Source organism: Xyrauchen texanus, chromosome 31, assembly GCF_025860055.1.
Source record: "Xyrauchen texanus isolate HMW12.3.18 chromosome 31, RBS_HiC_50CHRs, whole genome shotgun sequence".
Classification (NCBI taxonomy): Eukaryota; Metazoa; Chordata; class Actinopteri; order Cypriniformes; family Catostomidae; genus Xyrauchen; species Xyrauchen texanus.
Window position 1 is genome coordinate 17464292 of NC_068306.1, and position 14213 is coordinate 17478504.

At 38.4% G+C, this 14213-nt stretch overlaps 2 protein-coding genes across 4 annotated transcripts; one reads left to right on the forward strand and one right to left on the reverse strand.

Annotated features, from left to right (window-relative positions):
• The first annotated feature begins 1450 nt into the window (after positions 1–1450).
• LOC127624654 (signal-induced proliferation-associated 1-like protein 1) lies at positions 1451–10831 on the forward strand. 3 transcript variants are annotated; one of them, XM_052099470.1, is made up of 12 exons: positions 1451–1719; positions 1790–1908; positions 2008–2120; positions 4880–5175; positions 6288–6839; positions 7532–7694; positions 7844–7997; positions 8703–8843; positions 8940–9060; positions 9793–9807; positions 9954–10035; positions 10132–10831. In XM_052099470.1, the coding sequence occupies exons 1-12, from the start codon at positions 1646–1648 to the stop codon at positions 10276–10278; spliced, it is 1977 nt and encodes a 658-aa protein (XP_051955430.1). In that variant the 5' UTR covers positions 1451–1645; the 3' UTR covers positions 10279–10831. The 3 variants fall into 3 exon arrangements, with proteins under 3 accessions (XP_051955430.1, XP_051955432.1, XP_051955431.1); XM_052099472.1 differs by having other exon boundaries at positions 1451–1701; XM_052099471.1 differs by lacking the exon at positions 9793–9807.
• On the reverse strand, positions 10828–13237 carry LOC127624870 (meiosis initiator protein-like). Its single transcript, XM_052099821.1, has 5 exons — positions 13120–13237; positions 11892–11983; positions 11566–11798; positions 11149–11232; positions 10828–11062 (listed from the first exon to the last, which is right to left on the reverse strand). Exons 1-5 carry the CDS (start codon positions 13235–13237, stop codon positions 10828–10830), a joined length of 762 nt encoding a protein of 253 aa, XP_051955781.1.
• Positions 13238–14213: the final 976 nt, after the last annotated feature.

A 14213-nucleotide genomic window follows, 5' to 3' on the forward strand; every position in this document is an offset into this window, starting at 1 on the left:
TATTATTATACACATATGTACATACACACACACACAAAATACATAGATACACATACAAATATGTGTTTATTTTTACAGACTGAAAAGAAAAATATCACTCCTAAAATATGATTTATTAATCAGACTGGAAAAGACATGCTTTGACTAATTTTCAGTTTATGACCTAATTGCTAGCCAATTCAAATGCAGAATATCGAATAAAAAAAAAAAAGAAATAAGATAAAACCATTTTTATTAGTACAATACATTTCATTTGAGATTTTTGGCAGTTTAGTTTTTTGACAGTGTGGCATTAGATTGGAAGAATAAATGTGGCTCATGAGCTTGCATTCAGGGGACAAATCTACAGTACATTCTAAAACCATAATAAAAAGGGGTGTATTCTGGTCATTTGGGCAACTCTATATCATTGAAACTAGTTGCAAATAAAATTGTCCAATATACCTTAATTCAGCATAGTTAACAAAACTTGCAAAGACAGTTTGTATCTAAATGAAGAGATCTGGGCTGCATTTCCCAAAAGCTTCACAAGCTTAAGTTGATTGTAGAAATCATAGGAGTCAATGATCTACTTAGGCTTACGATGCTTTGGGAAATGCAGCCCTGGTCTGTTCCTTTGCCAAAAGTGTTACAGTATGTGCCACTGTCATAGAGATGTGTGTGCCATGCTGTTAGGGTAGATCATTAGCAGTAGACCTGGTTGGGGCCCCTAGAAACCAGAAGCATGTGCGTTTATAGAAGTCCAGTGTACAAACTGCATATTTTCTTTAAGACTGAGGAGGAACCTTAAAGGGTTTACCTCTTCTCAGAATCAGAGATTTCTGTGTGACATGTAATTTGTATTGTTAGCCTGTGCTCTGATTTCAGTGGGCTAAACTAACTTTAACTGGCCTACAAGAGACCAAACTGTTTAGATCTGACAGTTTGAGATGTTAGAGTGTGACTAAAGAAACAAAAAAGCTTACAAATAAATTTTTATGATGTTGGTAAATTGTACAATATATTTTTGTGAAAGAAATATAATTATAAACGGCTCTCACCATTCTCCAAAGTTTTAGCATTTACAGTACATTGATATGTTTTAAAAAGTGATTGCAAATAATAGTAAGCTCAACAAATACATCAATCATAATGAAGATTACACTTCATTAATGCATTCATTCATTCATTCCTTTTTTTTGTTGTTCAAGTAACAGATATATACTTTCAATAAGGTTTGTAATATACTGAAAGCCATGTCAGTCTTATATTTTCATGCTCTTTAACTTATTGCCATGCACATAACAGCGTGATGTTGCCTGGAGCAAACAAGCACAGCACTGACAACAGCCAACAGACCAGACAACACAATCCCATCCTCTGTTCCATTCAGCTGCTGTAGAGCCCACATAGTTATTCCCTAGCTCAGATGAATTGGAGCATTCTGCACCATTGTTTGGTCCTCCTAATACACAAACAGAGATTTCCGATGACTTAAAGACGTTGAGAACGATTCTCAAATGAAAAAGTTTAGACATTATCTAGCAAACTATCTATTTAGTTGCTTTTACTATCTTGCTTTAATTTATAAGTAAATGAAAGTTGGTGAGGAAAAACATGGAATCCGAGAAGATGGCTATGTTATTCTGGTGATCTGGATTATTCAATGTCTACAACTCCTCCACAGACACTGCCTCTACACTTTCCCAGTTCTGATTTCAGGTATATCAGCCTAATGAGGTAAGATTAAAAAAATTAATCCTTACAGCCTTCTTCGACTGATATAATGACCTCTCTCATCTTTTGCCAGTTCTTATGATCATTCACACTGTAGCTCCCCCATGCAAGACAGCCGTAAGAGTTTAGATTGGAATTCAAGTCAGCATGTTGAATTCACAAGATTAAACCCTTCCAGAACAAACAACACAGGTCTTGTCGCAAGTTCTGCATAATTTTTTTTTAAACATAATGAGCAATGTGTATGTCATTTTGCTTAGTGTAATTTGCCTTTGAAATCTTACATTTCAGAAGGAGAGTGGCATATGGTAACAGCCACTCGCTCATTGCTTGGCAGGGAGAAAAGAGGCCAGAAGGAGAGCCTGCAGGACCAAAGTTCGGTCTCCTACAGCAGCTTGACAAGAGTGAGTTTACTTTTAATTGGCTCTTTGCTAAGCCAAAATTTAAAGGTGCTCTCTGTATTATATTTTCTGTTCATTAAAAAAAGTTTTATTCCGAAAGAAATTAATTGTAATTTAAAAAAACGTGTATAAAATCCCTGCGGAGGTTGGGGACATTGAACCGGAGTGGGCAATGTTCAAAGCTTCCATTGCCGAAGCCGCGGCGGAGAGCTGCGGCCTAAAGGTTTTAGGTGCCTCAAGGGGTGGTAACCCTCGAACACCGTGGTGGACACTGGTGGTCAGGGAAGCCGTCCGACTGAAGAAAGAGACCTTCAGGGATTTGTTGTCCCGGAGGTCTCCGGAGGCAGTTGCAAGGTACCGACAGGCCCGAAGGGCTGCGGCCTCGGCCGTGAGGGAGGCAAAGCAGTGGGTGTGGGAAAAGTTCGGAGAAGCCATGGAGAAGGACTTTCGGTCCGCACCAAAGTGCTTCTGGAAAACCGTCCGCCACATTAGGAGGGGAAACGGGGAACCATCCAAGCTGTATACAGCAAAGATGGAACGCTGTTGACCTCAACCGAGGAGGTTATTGGGCGGTGGAAGGAACACTTTGAAGAACTCCTAAATCCCAACACGCCCTCTATGCTAGAGGCAGAGCTGGAGGATGATGGGGGATCAGATTCTATTTCCCTGGGGGAGGTCACTGAGGTAGTCAAACAACTCCACAGTGGCAAAGCCCCGGGGATTGATGAGATCCGACCAGAAATGCTGAAAGCTTTGGATGTGGAGGGGGTGTCATGGATGACACGCCTCTTCAACATTGCGTGGAAATCTGGGACAGTGCCAAAGGAGTGGCAGAACGGGGTGGTGGTTCCCCTCTTCAAAAAGGGGGATCAGAGAGTGTGTGCCAACTACAGGGGTATCACACTTCTCAGCCTCCCTGGTAAAGTTTACTCCAAGGTGCTGGAGAGGAGGGTTTGGCCGATTGTCGAACCTCGGATTGAAGAGGAACAATGCGGTTTTCGTCCTGGCCGTGGAACGACGGACCAGATCTTTACTCTCGCAAGAATCCTGGAGGGGGGCCTGGGAGTATGCCCATCCGGTCTACATGTGTTTTGTGGATCTGGAGAAGGCGTATGACCAGGTCCCTCAGGAGAGACTGTGGGAGGTGCTGCGGGAGTACGGGGTGGGGGGGTCCCTTCTAAGGACGATCCAATCCCTGTACGTCCAAAGCGAGAGCTGTGTCCGGGTCCTCGGCACAAAGTCGAGTTCATTCCATGTGGGGGTTGTTCTCTACCAAGGCTGCGCTTTGTCACCAGTCCTGTTTGTGATATTCATGGACAGGATATAGAGGCGTAGTCGGGGTGGGGAAGGTGTGCGGTTCGGTGGGCTGGGGATCTCATCGCTGCTTTTTGCAGATGATGTTGTCTTCATGTCATCATCGGTCCGTGACCTTCAGCTCTCACTGGATCGCTTGGCAGTCGAGTGTGAAGCAGCTGGGATGAGGATTAGCACCTCTAAATCTGAGGCCATGGTTCTCAGCAGGAAACCGATGGAGTGCGTACTCCAGGTAGGGAAGGAGGTATTGCCCCAAGTGAAGGAGTTCAAGTACCTCGGGGTCTTGTTCACGAGTGAGGGGACAATGGAGCGGGTGGTTGGCCGGAGAATCAGGGCAGCGGGGGCGGTATTGTACTCGCTCTATCGCACCGTTGTCACGAAAAGAGAGCTGAGCCGAAAGGCAAAGCTCTCGATCTACCGGTCAATTTTTGTTCCTACCCTCACCTATGGTCATGAAGGCTAGGTCATGACCAAAAGAACTAGGTCGCGAGTACAAGCGGCCGAAATGGGCTTCCTCAGAAGGGTGGCGGGCTTCTCCCTTAGAGATAGGGTGAGGAGCTCAGTCATCCGTGAGGAGCTCGGAGTAGAGCGCTGCTCCTTTGCGTCGAAAGGAGTCAGTTGAGGTGGTTTGGGCATCTGGTAAGGATGCCCCCTGGCCGCCTCCCTAGGGAGGTGTTTCAGGCACGTCCAGCTGGGAGGAGGCCTCGGGGAAGACCCAGGATTAGGTGGAGAGATTACATCTCCAAACTGGCCTGGGAACGCCTCAGGGTCCCCCAGTCAGAGCTGGTTAATGTGGCTCGGGATAGGGAAGTTTGGGGCCCCCTGCTGGAGCAGCTGCCCCCGCGACCCGACTTCGGATAAGCGGTTGAAGATGAATGGTGTATAAAATCATAACCACTCACATGAGATGTGAGCGAAGACTCTGGTTTTATTATACATGGAGGGTACCCTTATGGGGGCAATCATACATGCTTAATCTCAGTAACCACCCTGTTATTGGACATTTTCCTTCATGGATTAAATTAAGCATGACTGACTGTGATTAGTGAAGTTTCTTCAATGGCATCGGTAACTGAAAACTATTGTGTGTGAATGATGCCTTTTTCACATATTTAAGAATAAATATTGAGACGTGCATGCTGTTGCTTAAACTATTTTTCAGGCCTCTTTCCCAAATGTATACTTGTAGGATATTACATCAGTAAATATACATCTGCTCCAAGGTAAAGATGTCAAGGTTTGCAAAGTCACAATTCATTCCTGCCTATGTAAATGTTATATAACAATATCAAAATAATTTAAATTTCAACATCAAATCAGACAGTATCTTAAAAAGGATACTTACTAGTGCTTTTTAAAGGTAAGTAACAAATCAAAGCATTTAGGGGATTTAAGGTGTACAGTAAATTAAAGGTATCATTAAATGAAATCTTCTTTTTATCTTATAGACACATTTTCTCCAGCCAAATAGAGAATCAAGTGCATTTTCACCCTGCACTAATGACTTCAGGTTGAATGGTAGAGTTGACAAGAACATTGCTGAGTCTCCCTGGCATGGACCTAAACGGCATCCGCTGAGACAGCCAGGCTTCTACAGTCCACAGGTCCCAAGATCCAAACATTGTGAAACTGGGCATTTTACAAAAAATGTTTCAAAAGGATCCTCTCCTTCAAACAACATAAAGGAGTTCTATGCTCACACATTACCTCTTCTACATGCCAAGACCCCTGTTCTCAAACTAAGGTGAGATCTATAAAATTATACCAAAAGGGGGAAAAAAAACACTTTTCCAATTATATATATATATATATATATATATATATATATATATACTGAAATATACAATGCATATACTGTATATTTAAGTACTGTATATTTCATATGTCATAATTTACTCGATCCAAACCTATATGACTTATTTTATACCATAGAACCCAAAAGAAGGAATTACAATGAATGGAGACTGGCAATTTTAAGCTTAAAAAAGGACGCAAAAGGACCATTAAAGGATCGTAAAAGTGGACCAAACAACTTGTGTGCTATATTCCAAGACATCTAAAGTCAGACACTAGATTTAGTGTGAGAAAGACACCGAAATTTAAGTTTCTTTCAAGTGATGTGTTAACTTAAGGATACCCGTGACTGAATCATTGAGTCAGTGTTTCAGTGAGTCATAATTAAAATGTCTTTCTGCTCCTCACATAAAGCTTGTATGACTTCAAATGAGTTGGAATTTAGCATAAATTGTATGGACTACTTTTATTGAATCATTTTGAAGCTTGAAAGCTAGTGTTCCCATTTGTTGTAATTGCGAATAAAGGTGTTACCAGTACATTCTCCAAAATTGCATCCTTTGTGTTCAATGGAAAAAAGAAAGTTGTGTTGAAACAACATAAGGGTGAGTCAATGACAGTATTTTCATTTTTGAGTGGACTAACCCTGGTTAGCTCCATATTCCCCCATATACAACATTCGTACAGAGTACAGACCCCTTACACATACATACCCCCTTCTTTCCCTGTATGCATCATATAAAATAGAGTAGGTGTCCCATGGGGAGGGGTGGGATAGTTAGTAAAAAAGTGGGGCATTCCCACCACTGAGTTCTCCCTGTTCAACCAACACTTTCCAGTCAGAGTGAAACTGTGAAAAGGGATGAGATAGTATTGGTCAAAATCAAACTATTCAAAAATGGCTTGGATATTTCGAAATGGAAGGAAATTACTGTTACTTTGATAACATGTCTTTGTGTCTGCATTGTATGTTCTTTTGCAATGAATGTACCGCTTCTATATTTGTGTGTTTGTACGTATCTGCAACTTGTGTGTCTGTACTCTTTGTGTTTTTATTTCTAGCCCCTTGTGCTGCAAGCCACAAGAGGTTAAAACTTATGTTGTGGAAAAGCCTCCCTTGATGAGGGCTTTGATTTCACAAACGTCACCTAATTCAAGTCAACCCAGCAAGAAAGATCTCAGCTTGCTCCAGCGAAGAGGGAATCATGACAAAAAGAACCAGGACCAGAATTGGTCCAGTTTGCAGGAGCCCAATATAAAACTTGTGTGGAGTTCTGGTCAACCATCATTCAGCCTAAATCAGTCCGCACAAAGCCAGAATTTATTCAGTGAGAATATTTCTACAAAGAATCAACTTTCTATTAACACGCACCTGTTCCCTGAACTCCAGTCTAGACCAGACGAGTCTGCAACGCTCAGTCCAAGTTTACGAAAGACAAGTCAAGATGGATTTAGCCTGAGTGTTGACAGTATCACTGAATCCTATCAGGGTGACCCTGACCAGCCTTGTCAACTTTATGATGGCCCGAATATACCTGAATGCAGCGAAACACAAAAGAAGCAACATCGGGAAGCCAGTGATGTCAGAAACAGCAATAAAAACTATGTAAAAAGGTGAGCAGTTATATCTGTATGCAAAAAATACTTAACATTTAATGTATCATTTTTAGAACAAAAGCCGAAGAGCAAAAATCTATTTAAAATTGTGGAGAGCAAAATTGTGCACCAAAAATAAATAAATGGTTACACTTTACAATTAGTTTGTATTTGTTAACATTAGTGAACTCAATAGTTAAAATCAACTAACAATAAACAATACTTTTAGCATTTTTTATTATTATTAAACATAATAATTATAATTTATTGTCATTATCTTGGTTAATGTTAAAAATATGATAATACAGTTTAACAATAAAAGTTTATCATGTTAAGGCATTATGAGTTAATTCAGTATGAACTAACAATAAACAATATATACAGTATATATATATATATATATATATATATATATATATATATATATATATATATATATATACATGATTAATACATGCTGTAAAAAAATTGGCTTATGATACCTAATGCATTTAATCATTTTAATGAACAAGTTGTTTTTATATTTGTGCAAAACTTTGCTCACCACATTTTAAATATATATATAAAAAAATTGCCATTCTGCTGTTCCATTGCTGTTCTGAAAATGCTACACAAAACAAACAGCTAAACAAATGTAATTTTCTAAAATAGATTATGTCAGTTGTTTTACTGTTTGATTCTGTGCCCATGGCTTTGCATATATTTTTCAGTCAGGTGGACGGGAATTCAAAAAATGTTTTTGGTCAGCCTCGAGTGATTGCATCACTGCGAGCAGCATGCTCCCCCCAGCCCGTTCGGAAGAGCACAGTGGTAGAGGACCTGAAAAAACTTATTGTGATGGATGACACAGAGGACAACGCCCAGGGTGACTCAGTACGTTATCTATTCAGCTTAAACTGTATTCAGCAATATGGCCCCAACCAGCAATAATGTGGAAAAAGCATGGTATTGTTCTACTGAGTTTTGGTATGTGAGCAGCAGTGTTGCTATTTTGCTATGTTGTGTTTGCTGTCTCTTTCCAGTCATATCCTCAACAAACACAGGCGGAGCTTTGCAGCAGGTCACTAATGTCAGGTTCATGCAACAGTCCTTTGTTATCTGGTACTACTCACCAGTCATACCCAGAGTCCCCAGCACTCACACCAATCCATCTCTCCATGCAAACACATCCCACAGGCAAGCATTATTAGTTCTTCTATAGAGGGTTAAAAGCATAACTTCACAGTTTCTGTTCTTGAACATTATACAATATAATAATCATAATGTTGATCATTCTTATGTTGTTCACATACAGTGGCCCCAAAAAGTATTTTGACACTTTTTGACACATCCAGTGCAATATGTCACACTTAAAAATCTGATTGTCATTTCCTTAGATTCAAAATATCAATGCAAGTGGCATCTGGAAGCAAATGCTGACATTCTTTAGTCAGAGCTTACTTACATTTTCTTCATTTAAGGAAACTTGTTTCAAGAAGATTTTTAATGGCTGTATGAAGTCAGTTCCCTCTCAAGTTCACACAAGTGTCATAGTAGAATAAACACAGGTGAAGTTCAGCACATTAAAGATATACTGTATGTTTCAACCAGAAACCATTTTAACAATATATCTAGTGTGTTACCATTTCAAATCTTCCAAAGTTATTTTGTGAAGTGTTTTAATGTTATATTCTTAAAATGCCATTGGTTAGATATTTTGTTACATAATGCAAAAACACATTTTAAGTGTTAATTGTTCAAATACTTTTACACTTTTATTTGTTTAGTCTGATGGTGGTGTAAATTGTTTTCAACTAGTATATCCTCAGCTTAAAGCACCTTTTAAGGGTTGTAAGCAACGCCAAAACAGTAAATGGGCATTCACTGTTTGTCTTTCCACAGAATGCTGGACAATGCCTGAACAGACTGAATTTGACCTTTGGGTCAAAGAAAATCACACTGATCCTGAATGTATGCCTCTTCCAAGTGCTGCCTGTGATCTTGATTGGAATAGTATAGTTCAGGCAGCCCAAGCCTATGAGAGTAAGTCATGAAGAACAAGGCCTAAATATGAAGTCAAGACAAATGTTAGATGTCAATAAAAAATGAATGACTTCATTATTACAATATGTTTTACAGCACGAAGAATGGCAACTCTTCTGTCAGAAATGAGTCCTGTACCAAGCAGGCCAGACACACCATCACAAGAGACTGGCAAGATCCACCATTCCAGTGCCTGTTGCAGTGGAGAGGATACAGAGTAAGTGGGAAGTTTCTTTGGTTAATACGTTATGTCATTTAATACAGTTTTGTTTGAGCATCATAAAGGAATATCCTAGGTTCGGTACAAGTTAATTTCAATCAACAACATTTATAGCACAATGTTGACTACCACAAAAATACATTTGAATAGTCCGTCCTTATCTTTAAAAAAGAACGAAAATCGAGGTTACAGTGAGGCACTTACAATGGAAGTGAATGGGGCCAATTTTTTAAGGGATTTATGACTGTAACGTGAAGCTAATAATTTTATAAAAGCACTTATTAGAATTAATTCTTCTGTTAAAAGTTTTCTAGCAAGACCGTCCACTGGCGGCCATCTTTGGAACGCTCTCGGGAGGCTATTTTCATTCATTTTAATTGAAGTGACCCATCTCTGCTATAACGTAACAGAAAATGTTAGCAATTTGTATAACACACATAAATCTTGTTAAGGCCCATATTGTTTATGACAGGTGGCTACAATTTTAAACTGTGAGTATTTTAACGTTTTTTTTTTTTTTTAAGAATAGGTGGGGTAATTCAAGAAAATTTTTTGTAGTAGGCCTACTCATGTAGTGACTTGTTTTGAACCAGTAATATTCCTTTAATTTTCAATGATCAGCAAGGAAGCATTTATTCACCCTCATGTTATTCCACATTTGTATTACTTTCTTTCTTCTGTGGAACGGGAAAGGAGATGTATCATTCATTATATTCACTTTCGTTGTAGGCTACGGAAAAAGAGGTAATGAAAGGCTACTGCAACATTCTGCCAAACATCTAATTTCGCGTTGCACAGAAGAGGGGAATAATTTGAGGTTTGGGACAACATAAGTGTGAGAAAAAAAAGGCCATACCTAAATTTTGATTTACTTGCACGGTTCTTTATAGCAGTGACGTGTTCATCAACTTAACCGACCAACTCTCACACCTGGAAGGGGTGCTTGGGCGACTGAGTAGTGATCTACTGAAGGTGAGACTCTTTTAACAGCTAATAAATGTGAGAGGTGTATGCTATTCCTCATGACATGCTCATTTTCACCGTATGTTTCTCTGTCGTCTGACTCAGGAGAAAAGAGACAAGGTGGCTCTGCTGGCAGAAATGTTGAAGCTTCGCATTTGCAACCAGAATCTGAAAGAAGAGTCCCTCTGTGCAATTGCACGACTACACAAAATCAGCAAAATTTTAAACACAACACCTGGAGGTATCGAGTAATTCAGGATTGGCAGATTAAAAATCCATATATGCAAAAGTATGTCATGTATAATTGGTATGATTACACAGAAGCCACAAAAAATGCAAACAAACTGAACTTTTAATCAAAGTTAACAGCACAGTAAACCAGAACAAGGTTCATAAGGCACCTATAAGCTTCTTATTGAATAACTGCGTTTAGACGGTAAAAAAATCCATAAACCATTTTAATATGAAACATTATAATAAATATATAAATAAATACAGATACTTAATGGTTCCCATGTATTATAAATAAGTAATAAAAGTGACCATGTAAAGTCACAATGGAAGAAGGTATGCTTTGGAAAAATCTGTCATATATATATATAACACTAAAAATGTAAACATAGTAATGCAATCACAGTAGAACAGTTCAAATATATTTAACAACACCATACATTTGTTTAGTAATTTAAAATGCTGTATAAAATGCCTGAGATGCAATTATTTGTAATCACAACAGTGATTAATGTTAATAAAACTGTTTCAAACTATAAAATGCAGTTTTTATATAGATTAGTAGTCTGTTTAGTTTGTTGTTCTTGGACATTGGTGACTATTGCTCACAGAATTGGAGATAACATGAATTAAGCATATTTTCTCAGTGGCTAAATAAGGTGTAAGACTGCCGTGGTCTCTATGGGCCAGTAACATATAGAGGGGACTGGAGATGCAGTCTTTTGCATTTATTTCTCCCTCGTGTAATTCAGCGCGCACATTACGGTTCTGTTGGCGACTGAAGAGCCAGGCTTTCAGGGTGTAAGAGGAAATAGGGAGAGGTTTGTATGATATTGCATTGCAACAGAGAGATTGCATAAGTTTTGAAGAATTTACAGAGCCTACTTGTAGACACGTCTCTCCATTTTGGGCATGATGCGCCATAGGTGTGCTAACTCTTTGGTGACCGTAGTGGAGGATATGCCAGGATGAGATCTGTTTGATAATAATGTGTACAGTTATTCATATCAACAATGTCTTTCATTGCAGGATAATCATATACCATCTGTTCACTTTAAGGTGAAGTGTGCCACTAGCAGCTCAAAACAGAATAGCAAAAATGAAGTTTCAAACTATCCACCCATCTTCCAGGAAGTCCCGCCCCTAATATACACTATTGGTTGAACCAATGTTGTTTTGTTGAGACTAGTTGGGCAGCTCAAACAGATTGTAATTATGTTTGGTAATGCAAAAAATCACACACTTCACCTTTAATATTGAATATTTCAAAAGGTCTAGTAGCTGCCTTATAATGGAGAATTAGCACACCTGATATACAATTTCCTGTTAATTCGGCAGAACATAATGAAGCCATTCACACATTTCTTCTTGGGTCTTGGTTGTGTTTTAACACGCCCTCTTTGGGCAGTGTGCCTGTGAGGTCTTGCTCTTTTCAGAGGAATGAGTTGTTCTGGGGTCGAGGTCTCCTCTTCAGAACCTTTGTTCTCTTCTTCACTCTCAGATGACAGATAGCCACCATTACTAACTCTCATCAAAGTCTTCTAGTTTTAAACAGAAAAGATAACATGAATACAGAGCTCACTGTAAAACAATAACAAATAAGATGTATGTAGGCAACAAAAGATAAAGCTTACATGGCCTACTGAGTCATTTGCAAGGCTGCATGGCAAACTGGGACTTTTTAAGATGATAGATTCTGGGGTGATCCACACATCCTTGAATAATGCTGTTATGGTAAAAAATATTGTACAGTCAGCATAACAGCGAGTGACCCTGTCTTGGTTATAATTTTACACTGGCAGAAATGTGCACATTTGGCTCTAAGCAGATTATGCTTAACAGTTTTTGTTACATTATGTTGTTAAAGTAGAAATATTTAAACAATTATACAGTGGCCCCAAAAACGTATCAGGACACTTTTAAATTAATAAATGTTAAAATGTGACTTAAAGGGAAAATTCACCCAAAAATGAAAATTCTCTCATCATTTACTATTCATGCTATTCAGCAGAACACAAACAAATATTTTTAGAATATCTCAGCTCTGTAGGTCCATACAATGGAAGTGAATGGTGATCAGACCTTTGTAGCTCCAAAAAACACATTACTCTAAATTTCCACATCTGAAAGTGAAAGTGGATATTTAGAGTAAAAAAGTACATAAATATTGTACTGTTTCTCACCCACACACCTATTATATTGCTTCTATAGACATGGATTTAAACACCGGAGTCGTATGGATTACTTCTATGTTTCCTTTATGTGATTTTTTTTGTAGTTACAAAGGTCTGATCACCATTCGCTTGCATTGTATGGACCAACAGAGCTGATATATTTTTCTAAAAATCTTTATTTTTGATCTACAAAGAAAGAAAGTCATACACATCTGGAATGGCATAAAGGTGAGTAAACGATAAGTGAATTTTCATTTTTGGGTGAACTATCCCTTTATGTCACATTTAAACATTTATTAAATACATTCAATAGATACTAAAATATCATCCCAAGGAGGAATCATATCATACCATGTATGAAATTATTTCCCGTCAAGTTCACACAGGTGTCTTAGCAGACTAACCACAGGTGTAGATCACATTATCTATGGACATGTTCAACTAAGTTTGACAACCACAAAGTTTTGAACAATATATCTATTGTTTTTAATTTTGAAACAAACTTCTATTTACGATATGTTTTGCTTTAAAATAAATGCCTCATGGTCTGATATTTTGTAATAATAGTCCAAATTCTTTTTAGGGCCACTGTATTATATAACTAATGCATCTGTTCCATCAATTGTGTATATGTTACTTTACAATTAAACATTGAATATCTAATACTCTGTGTTAGTATCGGCTTTACTTTGTAGCGCCTCTTGTCCTTCGGGAAGGAGAGAATGGCTCAGGCCTTGGGAAGGTGATGTGAGCAGAGAAGGGCTAATGTTCAGGTGTTCTTCATTCAGGGGTGGGTGCAGAGGCATTTTTGGTGTTGTCTGCAGTATTGACCTGATAAGCAAGTGCCTTTTCCATGCAATGGGAAAGTCTGTAAGCATGGAGTCCTCAAGAAGAATCCCTGATCTGATGACAAAGTAGTTGAAGATAAAGATTTGCAACATTGATAAAACAGGTGATTTTAGTTGATGATTTGATTAATTCTATCCTAACATTACTTGACAGCTTTTGGAATGCTGTTTGTCCAATCAGATAAATGGACCAAAATTAACTGTTGTAAAATAAATGTAAGCTACTAATTGTAATACTTCTATTTTAAATGTAATGGTTTCAGTTAACTTAACAGTCACCTATGCACAGCTGGTCAGGTTCTGAGGCACTGAGTGGCACACTGATAATAACACATTTTATTTTTCTAAGTGCCAAACTCCCATCCTCTTTTTTGTAACCCATGTTACAAATACAGCTTCCTATACTGTGACGTCAACTTGAGCCATAATGTCATAAAGGTCAAATATACAAACCCTGAGGGAAGTGTATCCAAAACTTTCTCCCTCTGCCTCCATCCTCACGTACTGTTTGATCGTCACTAGTACTCCAGGAAAATTCATTGTCCACAGTGCTCCCTGATAACAAGATATATCACCAGTTTTCTTTTGACTTCCAGTATGTGGTTTTAATTTCAATCAAATACCATTTTCACAAAGAGAGCAAAAAGGGCCTTTCACATGTGTTGAAAGAGGAAGTTGTGGAGTTATAATGTTGAGAGCATTCCGATGGTTCAGTGTCATCAACAAACCACGCCTTATTGTCTTCTCCAGTTTGAATATCTAAAGGATTGCTCTGTCCATCCCACACAAGTCTCTCTGAGTCTTTGCTTTGAAGGTCCCTCTTTTTGTCATTCAACTGCGCTATTATAAATGTATATAGTGTACATTTTTGTCATTCAACTGTGCTATTATAAATGTATATAGTGTACATCAAAATGAATACCATTTGAACAAT

Bases quoted from the DNA above. Each gene is read 5' to 3' on its own strand.
- LOC127624870 (XM_052099821.1), bottom strand. From the start codon at position 13,237: ATGCCTCTGCACCCACCCCTGAATGAAGAACACCTGAACATTAGCCCT. The intron at 11,984-13,119 runs GTAAAGCCGATA...TTACCATAACAG, and splicing joins AGGACAAGAGGCGCTACAAA to CATTATTCAAGGATGTGTGG. The intron at 11,063-11,148 runs CTACAAGTAGGC...CCCTATTTCCTC, and splicing joins CCCAAAATGGAGAGACGTGT to TTACACCCTGAAAGCCTGGC.
- LOC127624654 (XM_052099470.1), top strand. From the start codon at position 1,646: ATGTCTACAACTCCTCCACAGACACTGCCTCTACACTTTCCCAGTTCT. The intron at 7,695-7,843 runs GTACGTTATCTA...GTCTCTTTCCAG, and splicing joins ACAACGCCCAGGGTGACTCA to TCATATCCTCAACAAACACA. The intron at 10,036-10,131 runs GTGAGACTCTTT...CGTCTGACTCAG, and splicing joins TGAGTAGTGATCTACTGAAG to GAGAAAAGAGACAAGGTGGC.